Source organism: Micropterus dolomieu, linkage group LG10, assembly GCF_021292245.1.
Source record: "Micropterus dolomieu isolate WLL.071019.BEF.003 ecotype Adirondacks linkage group LG10, ASM2129224v1, whole genome shotgun sequence".
Taxonomy (NCBI): domain Eukaryota; kingdom Metazoa; phylum Chordata; class Actinopteri; order Centrarchiformes; family Centrarchidae; genus Micropterus; species Micropterus dolomieu.
The window spans coordinates 29,698,751-29,716,303 of NC_060159.1; the positions used below are offsets into that span (position 1 = coordinate 29,698,751).

Sequence of the window (17,553 nt, forward strand, 5' to 3'; positions counted from 1 at the left end):
TTAATCTTCATCTCTGTCTCTTTAAAACCTTTTAATCTCCATATCTCTTCTTTCTCTTTAAAACCTTTTAATCTCCATCTCTTCTGTCTTTCTCTTTAAAACCTTTTAATCTTCATCTCTGTCTCTTTAAAACCTTTTAATCTTCATCTCTTCTGTCTCGTTAAAACCTTTTAATCTTCATCTCTTCTGTCTGTCTCGTTAAAACCTTTTAATCTTCATCTCTGTCTCTTTAAAACCTTTTAATCTTCATCTCTGTCTCTTTAAAACCTTTTAATCTCCATCTCTTCTGTCTTTCTCTTTAAAACCTTTTAATCTTCATCTCTTCTGTCTTTCTCTTTAAAACCTTTTAATCTCCATCTCTTCTGTCTTTCTCTTTAAAACCTTTTAATCTCCATCTCTTCTGTCTTTCTCTTTAAAACCTTTTAATCTCCATCTCTTCTGTCTTTCTCTTTAAAACCTTTTAATCTCCATCTCTTCTGTCTTTCTCTTTAAAACCTTTTAATCTCCATCTCTGTCTCTTTAAAACCTTTTAATCTTCATCTCTGTCTCTTTAAAACCTTTTAATCTTCATCTCTTCTTTCTCTTTAAAACCTTTTAATCTCCATCTCTTCTGTCTTTCTCTTTAAAACCTTTTAATCTTCATCTCTCTCTTTAAAACCTTTTAATCTTCATCTCTTCTTTCTCTTTAAAACCTTTTAAGCTCCATCTCTTCTGTCTTTCTCTTTAAAACCTTTTAATCTTCATCTCTTCTGTCTTTCTCTTTAAAACCTTTTAATCTTCATCTCTTCTGTCTCTTTAAAACCTTTTAATCTTCATCTCTTCTGTCTTTCTCTTTAAAACCTTTTAATCTTCATCTCTTCTGTCTTTCTCTTTAAAACCTTTTAATCTTCATCTCTTCTATCTCTTTAAATCCTTTTAATCTTCATCTCTTCTCCCTCCATCCCCCCTCCTTTTCCACCTCTCCTTTTCTCTTGTTGTTTTGTAAACAGGAAGTTGGAGGTGCAGCTTCCTCGCTTCCTATTGGACCGTTCCTACTCTTTGCGTGACGTCCTGCAGACCTTGGACATCGCTCAGGTTTTTCAGGACGATGCTGACATCAGCAACATGGGCGGAGCTAAAGGACCCAAACTCACACAGGTGAGTTTACTGCATGCTCATGTTTTTTCTCAGATTATTTCTCAGAACTTTGTGTCTCATAAAGATGACATTATCTTTAGGTATGATGTCGTAGCACATGTTCTCATTACCGTGAAATAATAAAAAGCTAAACCACTGACACCTGAAAGGAGGAGGTGGCCTCCAGCAATGCCTGAGATCCAAACTGATCCTGGACCCACAGCTGCTGTGGCATTCTCACCTGTCTGTGCTGATGAAGGTTTATTGATGCCACCTGACGGGGCCGGGGGGGGCGTGTGATCAGTCATAGACTGACGCTGTTTTCTCGTCTTTAGGTTTATCAGAAATCCATCGTGTCTGTCAATGAGAGTAGCTATGACATCACCGTTGGAGGCGGAGTCAGCGTGTTCTCCACTCTTCCTCCTCGACTGACCATCAACAGACCCTTCATCTTCATCATCTACCAGCAGACTACCGGCAGCGTGCTGTTCATGGGCCGGGTCATCGACCCCACCAAGAAATAACTGCTGACCTGACAAGACCCTAAGCCCCGCCCAGCTGAGTTACTACACCTGTAAAATGATCAGCTTCATCTACCGTCTGTCTGTCCTCTACTCCATTGTTTCCCAACCTGAAGCTTGGGACCCCTCGAGGGGCTGTGAGACATATTCGAGGGGTCCCGAGAGAAAAAACAGGAAAAATATGTCACATTGACCTTTCCAGGTGTTTCTTTAACCCTCGCTACTATGTATGTATCACCTCTCGCCAGTCAAAGGGCGCGGTCATCTAACGTCCGGGTTCAGGGCAGGGTTTACAGCTAATGTTAGCATGCTAAAGTAAAATGGTGAATATGGAAACATTAGCATGGTAGCATTGTCCTTGTGAGCATGTTAGCACGCTGATGTTAGCATTAGCTAGCATGGCTGGAGAATCACCACTCCTCCTTCTTACTTTTGAAAATGCATTCTGGGATACTTTGCGTGGACTAGAGGGTAAAATAATTCTCACTATACATTCGGACAGCGCGGCAAAATGGTGAGCTCGCTATAGAGTGATTTCAGACACAGTGTTCTTTACCTGACAGTACCTGAGTCACGTGATCTCCTCCCTAACTTCCTCCTGAGTCACTGGACACCAGAGCTTCAGTAACCTGTCAGTCTGTCGCACCACGATCACCTGGGACATGACTCACCTAGTTTGGAGTCACGAAGGCTAGCGGCCAATCAACGATCAAAGATCCACCCTCATGGTTACCGTAATCATTAGCTTTCTGACATTGTAGTAACGTAGATCAGTGTTGAAATATCATGTCAATAAATGATGTCTGTGGTGCAGGTAGTGAACCCTGATGATTAAATGTGGGATTTACATCGACCCTGGGGCCCCTAACCCTGTCACAGTTTGGTTCATATGTAGAGTTATGTTGTTACACCGACCCTGGGGCCCCCAACCCTATAACAGTTTGGTTCATATGTAGAGTTATGTTGTTACACCGACCCTGGGGCCCCCAACCCTATAACAGTTTGGTTCATATGTAGAGTTAAGTTGTTACACCGACCCTGGGGCCCCCAACCCTATAACAGTTTGGTTCATATGTAGAGTTATGTTGTTACACCGACCCTGGGGCCCCCAACCCTATAACAGTTTAGTTCATATGTAGAGTTATGTTGTTACACCGACCCTGGGGCCCCCAACCCTATAACAGTTTGGTTCATATGTAGAGTTATGTTGTTACTCCGACCCTGGGGCCCCCAACCCTATAACAGTTTGGTTCATATGTAGAGTTATGTTGTTACTCCAACCCTGGGGCCCCTAACCCTGTCACAGTTTAGTTCATATGTAGAGTTATGTTGTTACTCCAACCCTGGGGCCCCTAACCCTGTCACAGTTTAGTTCATATGTAGAGTTATGTTGTTACTCCAACCCTGGGGCCCCTAACCCTGTCACAGTTTAGTTCATATGTAGAGTTATGTTGTTACTCCAACCCTGGGGCCCCCAACCCTGTCACTTGTCTCTGTGGTCCTCTAAATAGAGGTCACATAGAACCTGGTCACAACCTACAGACGTGTGGCGAGTGTTCACAAACCATAAAGCCTGGGAAGAGCGACCAGGGGCAGATCTTTGGGTCCCCGACGCTGAAACTGAGGGTCCAGGAGCTCTGATACTCTAACATCAGCTTCAGCTGGACTTTATATTAATACATGTTAGCATGACAGCCACTAGCTTAGCATGTGTACTGTGTGTAGTTGTTCCCCTCTGTTTAAACATGTCCTGCAGTAAACCTGACTGAAACATTCAACTCAAGGTCTCGTTTTCTGTTCACCAACACATCATCAAACGTCACAGTGACATCACATCAGCCAGCCAATCAACACGCAGAGCTGTTAAAGTCACCGAGACTGTCCTGTGATGTCAGCGTTTATCCCACCAACCAATAAGAACACAGCAGCAGTTTGTGTGTTTGGATTTTACTGAACCAATCAGGTGACAGGATGAGATCATCAGATTACACAGTGCTCAGAAAATAAAAGCAGCTCAGTAGATACAAATAGACTCTATTTGTTAGTGACTGGAAGGAGGAGATGGTGTCCTGGTGCATTCTGGGTAATGTTCTGAAGCGTTTGGTCGTCTGCTGTTGGAATTGGAAACGCTCCCTGACTGCTGATTGGCTGATGGCATGGTGGCTGTATGACATCATCATCTTCAGTCTCGTCCTGACTGGACGCTGAAAGAGTTGGACTTCCTGGTTCTGTAGATGAAAAATAAAATCACAGAAGTGAAAACAGCTGACGAAGACTGAAAACACTTCAGCTGCAAAGCCTTAAAGTGGGTGTAAACGAGCCTAGTCCAGGCCTAGCCACTAAAGCCCTGTAGGCCACTAAAGCCCTGTAGGCCACTTAAGCCTTGTAGGCCACTAAAGCCCTGTAGGCCACTTAAGCCTTGTATGCCATTTAATTCTTGTAGGCCACTAAAGCCCTGTAGGCCACTAAAGCCCTGTAGGCCACTTAAGCCTTGTATGCCATTTAATTCTTGTAGGCCACTAAAGCCCTGTAGGCCACTAAAGCCCTGTAGGCCACTTAAGCCTTGTATGCCATTTAATTCTTGTTGGCCACTAAATTCTTGTAGGCCACTAAAGCCCTGTAGGCCACTAAAGCCCTGTAGGCCACTTAAGCCTTGTATGCCATTTAATTCTTGTTGGCCACTAAAGTCTTGTAGGCCACTAAATTCTTGTAGGCCACTAAAGCCCTGTAGGCCACTAAAGCCTTGTAGCCACTAAAATCTTGTAGGCCACTAAAGTCTTGCAGCCACTATATTCTTGTAGGCTACTAAATTCTTGTAGGCCTCTAAAGTCTCGTAGCCACTAAAGCCCTGTGGGCCACTATATTCTTGTAGGCTACAAAATTCTTGTAGGTCACTAAAGTCTTGTAGGCCACTTAAGCCCTGTATGGCATTAAATTTTTGTAGGCCACTAAAGTCTCATAGCCTCTAAATTCTTGTAGGCCACTAAAGCCCTGTAGGCTACTAAAGCCCTGTAGGCCACTAAAGCCTCACAGCCACTAAATTCATGTAGGCCACTAAAGCCTTGTAGGCCACTATATTCTTGTAGGCTACTAAATTCTTGTAGGCTACTAAATTCTTGTAGGCCACTAAAGTCTCATAGCCTCTAAATTCTTGTAGGCCACTAAAGCCCTGTAGGCCACTAAAGCCCTGTAGGCCACTAAAGCCTCACAGCCACTAAATTCTTGTAGGCCACTAAATTCTTGTAGGCCACTAAAGCCTTGTAGGCCACTAAAGTCTTGTAGGCCACTAAAGCCTTGTAGGCCACTAAAGTCTTGCAGCCACTATATTCTTGTAGGCTACTAAATTCTTGTAGGCCTCTAAAGTCTCGTAGCCACTAAAGCCCTGTGGGCCACTATATTCTTGTAGGCTACAAAATTCTTGTAGGTCACTAAAGTCTTGTAGGCCACTTAAGCCCTGTATGGCATTAAATTTTTGTAGGCCACTAAAGTCTCATAGCCTCTAAATTCTTGTAGGCCACTAAAGCCCTGTAGGCTACTAAAGCCTATAGCCTCTAAATTCTTGTAGCCACTAAAGCCCTGTAGGCCACTAAAGCCTCACAGCCACTAAATTCTTGTAGGCCACTAAATTCTTGTAGGCTACTAAAGCCCTGTAGGCCACTATATTCTTGTAGGCTACTAAATTCTTGTAGGCTACTAAATTCTTGTAGGCCACTAAAGCCCTGTAGGCCACTAAAGCCCTGTAGGCCACTAAATTCTTGTAGGCCACTAAAGCCTTGTAGCCACTAAATGTAGGCCACTAAATTCTTGTAGGCCACTAAAGCCTTGTAGCCACTAAATTCTTGTAGGCCACTAAATTCTTGTAGGCCACTAAATTCTTGTAGGCCACTAAACCTGTAGCCACTAAAGCCCTGTCCACTAATGTAGGCCACTAAAGCCTTGTAGGCCACTAAAGCCTTGTAGGCCACTAAAGCCCTGTAGCATAAAGCTGTAGGCCACTAAAGCCTTGTAGCCACTAAACTTGTAGGCCACTAAAGCCCTGTAGGCACTAAAGTCTTGTAGGCCACTAAAGTCTTGTAGCCACTTAAGCCCTGTATGGCATTAAATTCTTGTAGGCCACTAAAGTCTTGTAGGCTACTAAATTCTTGTAGGCCACTAAAGCCCTGTAGGCCACTAAATTCTTGTAGGCCACTAAATTCTGTAGGCCACTAAAGCCCTGTAGGCCACTAAAGCCCTGTAGGCCACTAAAGCCTCACAGCCACTAAATTCTTGTAGGCCACTAAAGCCTCGCAGCCACTATATTCTTGTAGGCTACTAAATTCTTGTAGGCCTCTAAAGTCTCGTAGCCACTAAAGCCCTGTGGGCCACTATATTCTTGTAGGCCACTAAAGCCCTGTAGGCCACTAAAGCCCTGTAGGCCACTAAAGCCTCACAGCCACTAAATTCTTGTAGGCCACTAAATTCTTGTAGGCCACTAAAGCCTTGTAGGCCACTAAAGTCTTGTAGGCCACTAAAGCCTTGTAGGCCACTAAAGTCTTGTAGGCCACTAAATTCTTGTAGGCCACTAAAGCCTTGTAGGCCACTATATTCTTGTAGGCTACTAAATTCTTGTAGGCCTCTAAAGTCTCGTAGCCACTAAAGCCCTGTGGGCCACTATATTCTTGTAGGCCACTAAAGCCCTTAGGCCACTAAAGTCTTGTAGGCCACTAAAGTGTACATGTGCAGGTAATGTGGGGGAGTTCTCAGTAAATGTTGTGATTCAGTCTTTCCCTATCTGAGCAGCTTTCATGGCATCAATGGATTTTTGGTTTTCGTTGCTTTTTGAAGTTAATTTAGAGCAATGTTTGGAACGTTTCTGAGTGAGTTTAATAAATGAATCTGATGTCTCAAATTATTAAAGTGAGCTGAATGGGGGGCGGGGGGGCAGTCATGATTCACGAAGACTCCTGTGACTGGTTAAGTAAACTTAGACCAAACCTTGTTAGGGGGGCACTCCTAGACCTGGTCTGAGGGCTGCTTGGGTGACAATGTATGAACCGTAAAAACGTGGGCTCGCTAACCCACAGGGTTCTACGACCAGAACATTTCAGCAAGAACTCACATCGACAGCTTTCTGGACTGGCTGTCCTTCACCCCGCATCCCCGGTCCATTGTTTTACAGCGTTGGTCCGAGGTACTGGTCCTGTGGTCTCTCTGGTCCACAGTACTGGTTCTATGGTCCAAAGTACTGGTTCTATGGTCTCTCTGGTCAGTGGTACTGCTTCTATGGTCCGAGGTACTGGTTCTGTGGTCTCTCTGGTCAATGGTACTGGTTCTGTGTTCCATTGTACCGGTTCTCTGCTCCATCATATTGTTCCTGTGGTCCATATTGCTGGTTCTGTGGTCCAGTGTACTGGTTCTAGAATCTCTCTGGTCGAGCGTGCTGATTCTGTGGTCCATCGTACTGCTTCTGTGGTCCAGAGTACTGGCCCTGTCCAGGACGCTGGTGGTGTTGCTACGGATCAGGACCGGCATGGAGGAGTTGGACTGGGTTGCCATAGTGAAGTGGGCCGTCCTCATGGAATCGTCTGTAAAACATGAGGAATGTTAAATGAAAGTCTTGCGGTTCTGGAAAACTCTACCTGAATTTAGACACTGTCACGTGCAGGTGGGTGAAAGGAGGCGCTACCTTTGCTCGACAACATGGAGGACTTCCCGGGTCCAGACGTACCGCTCAGCTCCTTCACTTTCCTGAAACAGAACAGAAAAAAGAACACTTGAACCTGGTTTTGTCTTGTTGATGATGAAGGCAAAGAGGACGAGGTGAAGCTGGTGGTTCTCACAGAGGTCTGTCTGAGTTGGCAGCTTTGGACGATGTCGGCTGACTGCTGAGGGACCGGCTCCGAGACAGTTTAGCCTTCCTCATCTCTTTACCTGTAGGAAGAAAAATCATCATCATCATCATCATCATGGTTTGTGTTCCACAAATGATCTGAATCGCCTCGATGTTCTGGACACGAGATTCTCAACTTCAGATCTAAGCCTGAAACATCGCTGTGGTCAGGTATGACCCGAACCACCGGTGACATCCCGGTCTTCCGGCACACACACCGAGGTTTCCGGCTTCACAAAGTGGATTTCATTTTGTGTTTCTACAAGCTTTAAAGCTTTGCTAGCTTCCCATTGCTTCTCTGGAGCGAGCAGCAAACTTCTCCCTCCCACAGGCCCACTAAACATGCTGGCTCTACCATGTGGTTCAGAGGCCCTACTACCACAGGAAATATCACAGATTCCCCCAGGTGCTGAGTCCACTAATATTGTCACTACTTCAGATCAAACTGCTTTATGTTATAACATATTGAGTGTCTCTATTCCCACTAGCTGAGAGTCTCTGTAAAGATCCAGCTAATGATTCTCTACCAGAGACTCCGGCCGACTTCATATTGTTCTGGCTAAAATATTGATTATAGCCACTTTAATGAAACGTGCACTGAAAAGGCCTCCAACAAAACTAAAAATCAGAAGTCTGACTTCAGTTCACATCTTCTCAGGGACAAAGCTCCAACAGTTTTCTGTATTTCTGTCTTACCGGAGGACAAGCCGGCTCCAGACGAAGACACGGACATGGATTTGGTAGCAGACAGACTTGTCTTACTGTCTCTTCCTGTCAAAGAAAGACAGTTTAAAGACTAGACCACAAGCAGAAGCAGCCCCCTCCCATCTGAATCAGTTTCCTTCTGCTCACGTTTTCTCTCCGAGTGTTTTTCAGAGTTGAGTTTCCCATCGCTCTGCTGGCGCTCCAGCTGCTCCTGACCACAGAGGAGACGTCATTACAACCAAACTCAAAGTGACTGAGAAGATCTGTTCGGTTCAGACTCACCATGTCCAGCAGCAGGGTCTCCTCCTTCTCCTTCTTCTGGTCCAGTAAATCCCTCTCCTGCCTCTTGTGAAACTGCAAAGACGCAAAGAGGTTACAGGACTTAAACAAGACCCTGCTGGGATTTATTCTACAGTCCAGTCCTTCATAAAAACAAGCTACTTACAGGCTCCGTGAGGTCCAGCTTGTCCAGTTCCAACACTGTCTGAAAGACATCATGGACACAGTTAATCCTTCACTGATGATTGTTCTCACAGACCTACAGAGACCAGACCAGACCCACTGATCTCTGTAGACTAGATTCATCTTACACCAGGAATCCACTGACTCCGGCTCCGGCTGCGCCACGGTTTCGATGCGTCCATAGCTCGGCGTCAAAGACCACTGGAAGCGTCTCAGAAGCGTTTCAGCAGCGCAGAGTGCAGCCTGCCCCACGTTACTGACTTGTTGTTAATTAGTCCTTTTTGTGCTGCTGCTACCTTCTTCACGGCTCTGTGTGACCCCCGTTTCGTTCTGTCAGCTTCAGGCTGCATTTCCCACAGGGAGCGTTTCAGAATCAGAGCGTTTAGATTTTGTTGATTTGGTAATCAGCGTTTGCATTTTGTGCTTCTACTGTGATTAAGTCGGCGACGTAGTTAAATGTTTCTGTTTTAACCCCGGTTATTGTTGTTTAACAATCAGGAGTCTCCACAAGGTGTTTTATTTTGAAAATTGACCGGATTCTCTCTGCTGTTCTGTGTCTGACTTCCTGCCTGGGTCCATCTGCTCTGTGCTGCTTGACCCGCTTGTGTCAAAAATAGACCTGCTACCTGTTCTCTGCAGAGCCGCGTCTGGTGGACTCACAAACACGGTCTATAATGGCCGCGAATGGCTCCGGCGGCGCAGCCGTAACGCACTGTAGCTGGAGTCAGTGGATTTTAGGGGTTAGACCTCCGGGTCTGGACTAGTCTCTAGACTAGATTCATCTTACGGTGCCTTTAAACCTAACCAGTTTGGTTCTGTTAAAATGGTACCTAGTTCATTTGCACGGTTAGTCCGGTCTGTTTAGGCTGATATGAAAGCAGTCAATCAACCAAACAAGCGGACCCAGACTGCCTAAACAGTGTTTTCTGTCTTTCGTGTCTTTCGGACATGGAAAGTATAACACCTGCTTCTGTCTGTATGTCGTCATGTTTACTCCTCTTTGAGTCACATGAACGAAGCTACAGGTGTGAAAGCACCACTAGACCACCTCAGAGTGGGTCTGGTCCCTGTAGACTAGATTGATCGTAGAGCTCGGGATCAGGGTCTGGACTGGTCTCAGGTAGAGAAGCTGTTACCTTGCGGATGGTGGCCACCACGTCTTTGTCTTTCTCTCTGCAGAGGAGTTTCTGGACGCAGAACTCGAGCTGCTGCAACAGCTGTTTGTCAGCCGGCAGGCGGAGCAACGATCGCAGTCTGGGCAACAGCTGGCACAGCTTGTACCTGTGGGACAGGTGAGGACGCAGGCGGGTGTGTTACAGCTGATGTCGGAGACACAGATTAGCTACCGGACAGAAGACTGTTGGAGCTACCTGACGTTGGCGACAGGATCGTGGACCAGCTCCAGCGCAGAGATCAGGAAGTGTTTGTTGAAGTACTTTCTGGAGAAAATCTCAGTGGCCATTTCACAAACATCCAGGAACCTCAGGCGGTTCCAGTAGCTCCGCCCCTGAGCCAGATCTGAAGACCAGAAACATGAGACGCAGTCCCTTAGCTTAGACAGGAAGATGTTAAAGTACACTGAGGACCTGAGACTGAAGGACCACAGTATTCTGACCTTGGATCAGTCGCTCCATCATCTCCTGACGCTGCTCCTGTTTGCGGTTGTAACGCAGGAATGTGCAGAACGTCCGGGCCGCCTCCTTCTGAACTGGCAACACCTTCTGCAACAACAACCAGAGAGGTTACCTGTGTGCTCACCTGCTTTACCTGTCGTATCGTGGCGTGTCTTGAGGCGCTGACGTTGGTGGTGAGGATGATGAAGATGCGTTGGGAGAAGCTCTGGTGCAGCAGTTCTCCAGGCAGCAGTCTAGCCAGGCAGCTGTAACGCTGCAGCAGCTTCTCATGCAGCCGCCAACGCAGAGAACATCCGACCTTCTGCTCCGCTAGCAGCAGAGCCGACAGCAGCTCCGGGAACTGAAGAAGAACCATAGGAGAGACAACAGCACCAAGGTCAGAGAGGGAGGAAGAACAAAGTTTGAGGGAGGTACATGAGGAGCATAATGAACCCAGGTTTAAGCCAGAACTAGTTTCGGTGTTGGAGGTCTGTTCCCCACCTTGTTGTCCAGCGCCAGGTTCTCTCCTCTGGAAAGAACCACCTCCAGAGTTTCTTCCAGGTGATTCATCAGAGCATCCAGCACCTCAACAACAAGAAGAGAAACTTCAGTGTGGAAAACTGTGGAAAACCACACAACACATTTACGTCTCCTCCCAATGAAGATGCTTTCTCGCACAATAACGGCTGAAATAAAAGGCTACATGTTCTGAAGAACATCCTGAATGTTTGGTGATCTACGCGTCTAAGGTGAGGTGAGCAGTCTGAGTGTTCCTTCACGTGTGCGAGGAAATATCAGCAAAACACTACACTGCACCCTGATGAGTCGGCGTGCACTCTCACCTCCAGAGCCTCATCCTGCAGCAGAGCCAGGAGCTCTTTGTGGACCAGCTGGACGTTTGAGCCGAGCAGCTTCACCACCTGACAGGAAGAGGCGGGCCAATCATGTGACATCAGAGGAGACAGATTTTAAAGGGAGCTGTGAAGCTCTGTTTCATTCTGCAAAGTTTAAAATTCAATGACTTATTTCAAAATTCCCCAGCACGAGCAGAACCTAAGGATGGACCGGCCAAGACTTGGTGAGATATCCCCATGACCTTTCCTCTAGTGCCACCCTCAGGACAAACTCTACCCGAGTCTCTCAGAGCAGAGAATCAGGATGTTCGTGTGCGGCTGTGATCTGACCTGGTGGAAACTGGCGGCAGCACTCCGTCGAACGCTGACCTCTGGATCACAACAGAGACTGGAGAAAGACGGGTAGAGCTCTGACAGGAAGTGAGCTGAGTCAGTAAACACCACCATGGCCTGGAGAGAGAGAACAGGAAGTGACATCGACCATCTGGAGAAGTGAACCTTGAAACTCTGCTGAGTTTGGGATTCTGTGTACCGGCAGGTTGTAGCAGCAGTTGCAGCGGATCAGCGTGGACTCGTTGTTGCCGTCGGTCTGGTTCCCTTCAGACTGCAGACCAGCGACACAGAGCATCTTAAACCTCTGCACCAACCGGTCCCGCTGCTCCTCCGACAGAGAGTCTGAAACACATGAGCCCATCGAGACAGAAAGACTGAGACACATGGACTGCACCTTCAGACTCTATCCTGACCTGGACCGACCCAGTACCTGGACCGAGTCCAACACCCACTGAGAACATGTCTGACATCCTGCTGAGGACACCTATGCAGTAGGACTGATTGACTCTTAGTACTGGCCCTGGTACCCCTGGTACATTACCACAGTACCTCTCCTCATAAAGTCCACACACATGGAGACTGGATGGATAAACTCCCATGACCCTTACATGAATATAGTGTGTCCACTTTTTGGTCCAGAACCCTGGTCTGCCAGTCCACAGGTACTGTTCCCTTCCTCCATGTGACCCTCAGGAGGCCTGTCAACTAAGACAGGCCAACACTGTCAGAGTGAATATCATCCACCCCACTGCAGACCGTTTGAACTACCTCAGTGACCTCAGACTCCCCAAGTCTTCCAACTCTGCCTCCTCTTTGGGGGACATTTCAGTCCAGGTCATCAGTTCTCCTCCCTGGTGATGGTAGTCTGAACTAAACCCTGCGTCCCTGAGTCATCTGATGGTTTGTCAGAATTCCTTTCTTATTTTCTTCCATGACAGCTGAAGCTGCAGTCCTTCTGGCCTCCCGATTCCGGTCTACAGTTTAAGGAGTCCTCTGGGTAACCAAACCGACCCTCCTTCACCTCCGGTGTCCAGGTCTCCAGCACTTTGCAGTTCCTTGTTAACAGGCTGAATATCTCCCTTAGCACTCTGGACAGTATTGATTCTCACCTGCCAGTCCGCTGCAGAGTTTCCCATACTGGAAGGACAAAGACGCTACGACCGCTTCGTCCGCCTGTGACGACGCCTCGCACACCGACATCACCAGGGGAACCACCACATGGAGCCTGTCGTCTGAGAGAGGAGGGGGGGCTTTACAAGTTCACAGTCTGAGGGAACCTTTAATTCACCAACGCTCTGCAGGATTACTCACCGCTGTCCATCAGCTCCATCAGGTTGATCAGGGTGTCCAAGGCGGCGAGGCGGACGCTGCTCTCCTCATCATCGGTGAGCTCCACCAGTTCAGGAAGCAGCTCTGACCTGGCGTCGTCCATCCTGAAGGAGGGACCGGAGACACGCCGTGTGAGCGCAGCACCACGTTTGATTTGTGTTTGGCTTCATTCAGTGTGTGAAGACGTTTACCCTGTCGCTCTGGCGATGCTCTCCAGCTGACGGCACATACAGGCTCGGACCTCAAACTCCACGTCCTGACATAAAGAACGAACCAACGGCAGCAGCTCCTTCCTCACTCTGACACACAGAACACATGTTAGCAGGTGAGCAGGTGGACCAGAAACACTGCTGAGTAACTTGATTCATCAAATCATTAGTGGACGATATTCTGGTATTGTATGTTACTGTAGTACTACAGGGCGTGTAGTACTACAGCAGAGTGTGTGTGTAGTACTACAGGACTACAGGGTGTGTAGGACTACAGCAGAGTGTGTGTGTAGTACTACAGGGTGTGTAGGACTACAGTGTGTACACGCTGTGGTGCATCTTACATGTGAGAGTCAAACTTGCAGGCAGCTTTCCCTAAAATGCGACAGCTGGCCAAACGAGCCTGAAGAGAGTGAGACAGCTGAGACTGGTACAGGAGAGGGTTCAGCACCTGCAGAGACACACACAGGTAGACAGACAGTGACAGAGGGACACAGGTAAACAGGCGGGTAGACAGGGACAGAGGGACACAGGTAGACAGACAGGGACAGAAGGACACAGGTAGACGGGGACAGAGGGACATAAGGACACAGGTAGACAGACAGGGACAGAGGGACACAGGTAGACAGACAGGGACAGAAGGACACAGGTAGACAGGGACAGAGGGACATAAGGACACAGGTAGACAGACAGGTAAACAGACGGGTAGACAGAGGGACACAGGTAAACAGATGGGTAGACAGAGGGACACAGGTAGACAGACAGGTAGACAGAGGGACACAGGTAGACAGAGGGACACGGGTAGACAGACAGGTAAACAGATGGGTAGACAGAGGGACACAGGTAGACAGGGACAGGGACAGAAGGACACAGGTAGACAGACAGGGACAGAAGGACACAGGTAGACAGACAGGGACAGAGGGACACAGGTAGACAGACAGGGACAGAAGGACACAGATAGACAGACAGGGACACAGGGACAGGTAGACAGACAGGGAAAGAAGGACACAGGTAGACAGACAGGTAAACAGACGGGTAGACAGAGGGACACAGGTAAACAGATGGGTAGACAGAGGGACACAGGTAGACAGACAGGTAGACAGAGGGACACGGGTAGACAGACAGGTAAACAGATGGGTAGACAGAGGGACACAGGTAGACAGACGGGTAGACAGAGGGACACAGGTAGACTAGGTCAGCTGGGATTCAAACGATACATTTAAACACCAGAATCCCTTCATGCCAGAGTTATGTCACGTCTGTGTCGACTGAACAAACACTAACCCTGTGATGAAGATTCAACTCTGAAATTTCTGTTCTGACCAAACGATTGTGACAATCAGATGACAAAACTTTTGTCTGAGTCAGTTCACTGTACCTCCTGTTTGATGGTCTCCTTGGGTAGAGCGTTGATGGCCGACAGCAGGGTCTCCAACCACGCGTTGCTCACCACTGTCAAACAACGGCAAAATCAACATCAACGTTACCTCTGTTGTCTCGGTGGTTCAGCTGTAATGTGTGTTGTGGTTCGGGGTTTCTACTTGGGTCTGGGTCTCGGTGGTTCAGCTGTAATGTGTGTCGTGGTTCAGGGGTTGTTACCTGGGTCTCGGTGGTTCAGCTGTAATGTGTATCGTGGTTCAGGGGTTGTTACCTGGGTCTCTGTGGTTCAGCTGTAATGTGTGTCGTGGTTCAGGGGTTGTTACTTGGGTTTGGTGGTTCAGCTGTAATGTGTGTTGTGACTCAGGGGTTGTTACCTGGGTCTCGGTGGTTCAGGTGCAGCAGGACTGTCTTCAGGATGGAGTAGGTGTGGGTGTGGATCAGGATGATGTCGTCCTGCAGGATGGTTAAAAATGACGCTGCTGCTGCCAGCTGGATTTCTGCTCCGGTTCCATTCAGGACCTCCTGAATGAGACCGACAGGGGTGGTTAACTGAGACAGACTTGTACAACACACCTGTCATTTCCCAGAGTGACCGTCCACATACCTCCCACCTGTGACCAACATACAGTCTGACTGACGTTACAGTGTACCTACCCGGACCTTCGGTACGACCCGACGAAATGTCTCAGCTGGATTCTGGCGGACGAGGCTCGGCAGGTTACTGATGACGCTCGCCCTCTGCACCTCCTGACCCACACTGACCACAGGAGGATGAGCATATAGAGCAAACAGTTGTATTTCAAGTGAGTATTTTAAGATTAAGAAAAGGAAATTAAATTAAATCCTAAAGGAACTGACACCTGGAGATAAATTCACCCAGATCTGGATCTGAAACAATAAAGGGCCAACAGGTCCAGAAACCTGAGTCTCCTGTGTCCCACTGCTGTTTGTACTTCATACTTATAGCTCTGTTTTCAGATAGATCAGGTCATATCGTGAGGTATCTCCACAGTCCAGAATCTTTGGATCTTGGTTCTCTGGCAGTGTCAGTCCAGACACTGAATGAGTTCATTGAACTAGTTCAGAGCCTCTGGGATCAGACTGCAGGATTATCTTCAGTGTTTAATTAGAGTTTATTGGGTCAGAGAGAAGGAGGTCAGAGTGGAGGACTGAGAAACTTCTTCCTCCATCAGGCCAATAAAAGCTTTTTTTATTCATTCTGGATTCTTCTGTTTGTGACTCTAAACTGACTGCGACTGTTTCCAGACTCATAATAACAAAGTGAAACTAGTTTAAATATGGTGGATTATGAAGCAGCTTATTAAGACCTCCACTGGCAAAAGAAGTCTGTGTAAGGAGGTGGTGGGGTGGATGGATAAGTCAAGTAAAGGACTTTAACTCAGAAGACCAAGGTTCGAGTCCCGTGCGGAAGGAAGTTAGTGGTGACATGTTTTAAGATAAATAACGTTTTGTAGATGACTTGATATACTTATTCTAACCCAAACCCCATATTAAACCTAACCAAGTGGTTTTGGTGCCGAAATCTGTCCAAGTGGTTTTGGTGCCTAAACCTAAACAAAAACTTTTGGTGCCTAAACCAAACCAAGTACTTTTGGTGCCTAAACCTGACCAAGTACTTTTGGTGCCTAAACCTGACCAAGTGGGTTTGGTGCCTAAACCTGTGTAAGTGGGTTGGGAGCCTAAACCAGAGCTAGTACTTTTGGTGCCTAAACCTGTGTAAGTGGGTTGGGAGCCTAAACCAGAGCTAGTACTTTTGGTGCCTAAACCTGTCCAAGTGGTTTTGGTGCCTAAACCTGACCAAGTACATTTGGTGCCTAAACCTGACCAAGTACTTTTGGTGCCTAAACCTGACCAAGTGGTTTTCGTGCCTAAATCTGTCCAAGTACATTTGGTGCCTAAACTTGACCAAGTACATTTGGTGCCTAAACCTGACCAAGTACATTTGGTGCCTAAATCTGACCAAGTACATTTGGTACCTAAACTTGACCAAGTACATTTGGTGCCTAAACCTGACCAAGTACATTTGGTGCCTAAACCTGACCAAGTACATTTGGTGCCTAAACCTGACCAAGTACTTTTGGTACCTAAATCTGACCAAGTACTTTTGGTACCTAAATCTGACCAAGTACTTTTGGTGCCTAAATCTGACCAAGTACATTTGGTGCCTAAACCTGACCAAGTGGTTTTTGTGCCTAAACCTGTCCAAGTATTTGTCGTGCCTAAATCTGTCCAAGTACATTTGGTGCCTAAACCTGACCAAGTACATTTGGTGCCTAAATCTGATCAAGTACATTTGGTACCTAAACTTGACCAAGTACATTTGGTGCCTAAACCTGACCAAGTACATTTGGTGCCTAAATCTGATCAAGTACATTTGGTACCTAAACTTGACCAAGTACATTTGGTGCCTAAACCTGACCAAGTACTTTTGGTACCTAAATCTGACCAAGTACTTTTGGTACCTAAATCTGACCAAGTACTTTTGGTGCCTAAATCTGACCAGGTACATTTGGTGCCTAAATCTGACCAAGTGGTTTTTGTGCCTAAACCTGTCCAAGTATTTGTCGTGCCTAAATCTGTCCAAGTACATTTGGTGCCTAAACATGTCCAGATTTATGTTTCGTGCCTCAAACTGTCCAAGTGGTTTTGGTGCCTAAACCTGACCAAGTGGTTTTGGTACCTAAATCTGACCAAGTACATTTGGTGCCTAAACCTGTCCAAGTATTTTTCGTGCCTAAACCTGAACAAGTACTTTTGGTGCCTAAATCTGACCAAGTACATTTGGTGCCTAAACCTGACCAAGTATTTTTCGTGCCTAAATCTGACCAAGTACATTTGGTGCCTAAACCTGACCAAGTATTTTTCGTGCCTAAATCTGTCCAAGTAGTTTTGGTGCCTAAACCTGACCAAGTACTTTTGGTGCCTAAATCTGACCAAGTACCTTTGGTGCCTAAACCTGACCAAGTGGTTTTGGTACCTAAATCTGTCCAAGTGGTTTTGTGCCTAAACCTGACCAAGTACATTTGGTGCCTAAACCTGACCAAGTACATTTGGTGCCTAAATCTGATCAAGTACATTTGGTACCTAAACTTGACCAAGTACATTTGGTGCCTAAACCAGGCCAAGTCTTGTAGGCCACTA

At 47.0% G+C, this 17,553-nt stretch overlaps 2 protein-coding genes across 4 annotated transcripts in view; one reads left to right on the forward strand and one right to left on the reverse strand.

Annotated features, from left to right (window-relative positions):
- LOC123977713 (protein Z-dependent protease inhibitor-like) overlaps positions 1 to 3,415 on the forward strand; it is an 8,849-nt gene extending 5,434 nt beyond the window's left edge. Inside the window, exons 5-6 of the mRNA XM_046060622.1 lie at positions 990 to 1,137; positions 1,452 to 3,415. Coding sequence (XP_045916578.1) covers positions 990 to 1,137; positions 1,452 to 1,640 — 337 coding nt within the window. The 3' untranslated portion in view covers positions 1,641 to 3,415. The remainder of the gene's footprint in view (positions 1 to 989; positions 1,138 to 1,451) is intronic.
- A 153-nt stretch (positions 3,416 to 3,568) lies between these two features.
- Positions 3,569 to 17,553, reverse strand: part of ppp4r4 (protein phosphatase 4, regulatory subunit 4) — a 31,588-nt gene continuing 17,603 nt past the window's right edge. The window contains exons 4-26 of one of the 3 annotated variants that reach the window (XM_046060610.1): positions 15,046 to 15,148; positions 14,766 to 14,913; positions 14,390 to 14,463; positions 13,356 to 13,462; positions 12,994 to 13,101; positions 12,785 to 12,906; positions 12,583 to 12,705; positions 11,673 to 11,815; positions 11,471 to 11,590; positions 11,129 to 11,206; positions 10,788 to 10,871; positions 10,474 to 10,647; positions 10,289 to 10,394; positions 10,044 to 10,191; positions 9,810 to 9,954; positions 8,657 to 8,695; positions 8,494 to 8,565; positions 8,359 to 8,422; positions 8,203 to 8,277; positions 7,457 to 7,547; positions 7,303 to 7,364; positions 6,736 to 7,201; positions 3,569 to 3,865 (exon numbers count right to left, since the gene is read on the reverse strand). In XM_046060610.1, coding sequence (XP_045916566.1) covers positions 3,820 to 3,865; positions 6,736 to 7,201; positions 7,303 to 7,364; positions 7,457 to 7,547; positions 8,203 to 8,277; positions 8,359 to 8,422; positions 8,494 to 8,565; positions 8,657 to 8,695; positions 9,810 to 9,954; positions 10,044 to 10,191; positions 10,289 to 10,394; positions 10,474 to 10,647; positions 10,788 to 10,871; positions 11,129 to 11,206; positions 11,471 to 11,590; positions 11,673 to 11,815; positions 12,583 to 12,705; positions 12,785 to 12,906; positions 12,994 to 13,101; positions 13,356 to 13,462; positions 14,390 to 14,463; positions 14,766 to 14,913; positions 15,046 to 15,148 — 2,698 coding nt within the window. In that variant the 3' untranslated portion in view covers positions 3,569 to 3,819. The remainder of the gene's footprint in view (positions 3,866 to 6,735; positions 7,202 to 7,302; positions 7,365 to 7,456; positions 7,548 to 8,202; positions 8,278 to 8,358; positions 8,423 to 8,493; positions 8,566 to 8,656; positions 8,696 to 9,809; positions 9,955 to 10,043; positions 10,192 to 10,288; positions 10,395 to 10,473; positions 10,648 to 10,787; positions 10,872 to 11,128; positions 11,207 to 11,470; positions 11,591 to 11,672; positions 11,816 to 12,582; positions 12,706 to 12,784; positions 12,907 to 12,993; positions 13,102 to 13,355; positions 13,463 to 14,389; positions 14,464 to 14,765; positions 14,914 to 15,045; positions 15,149 to 17,553) is intronic. The other 2 variants (XM_046060611.1, XM_046060612.1) reach the window with 2 other exon arrangements.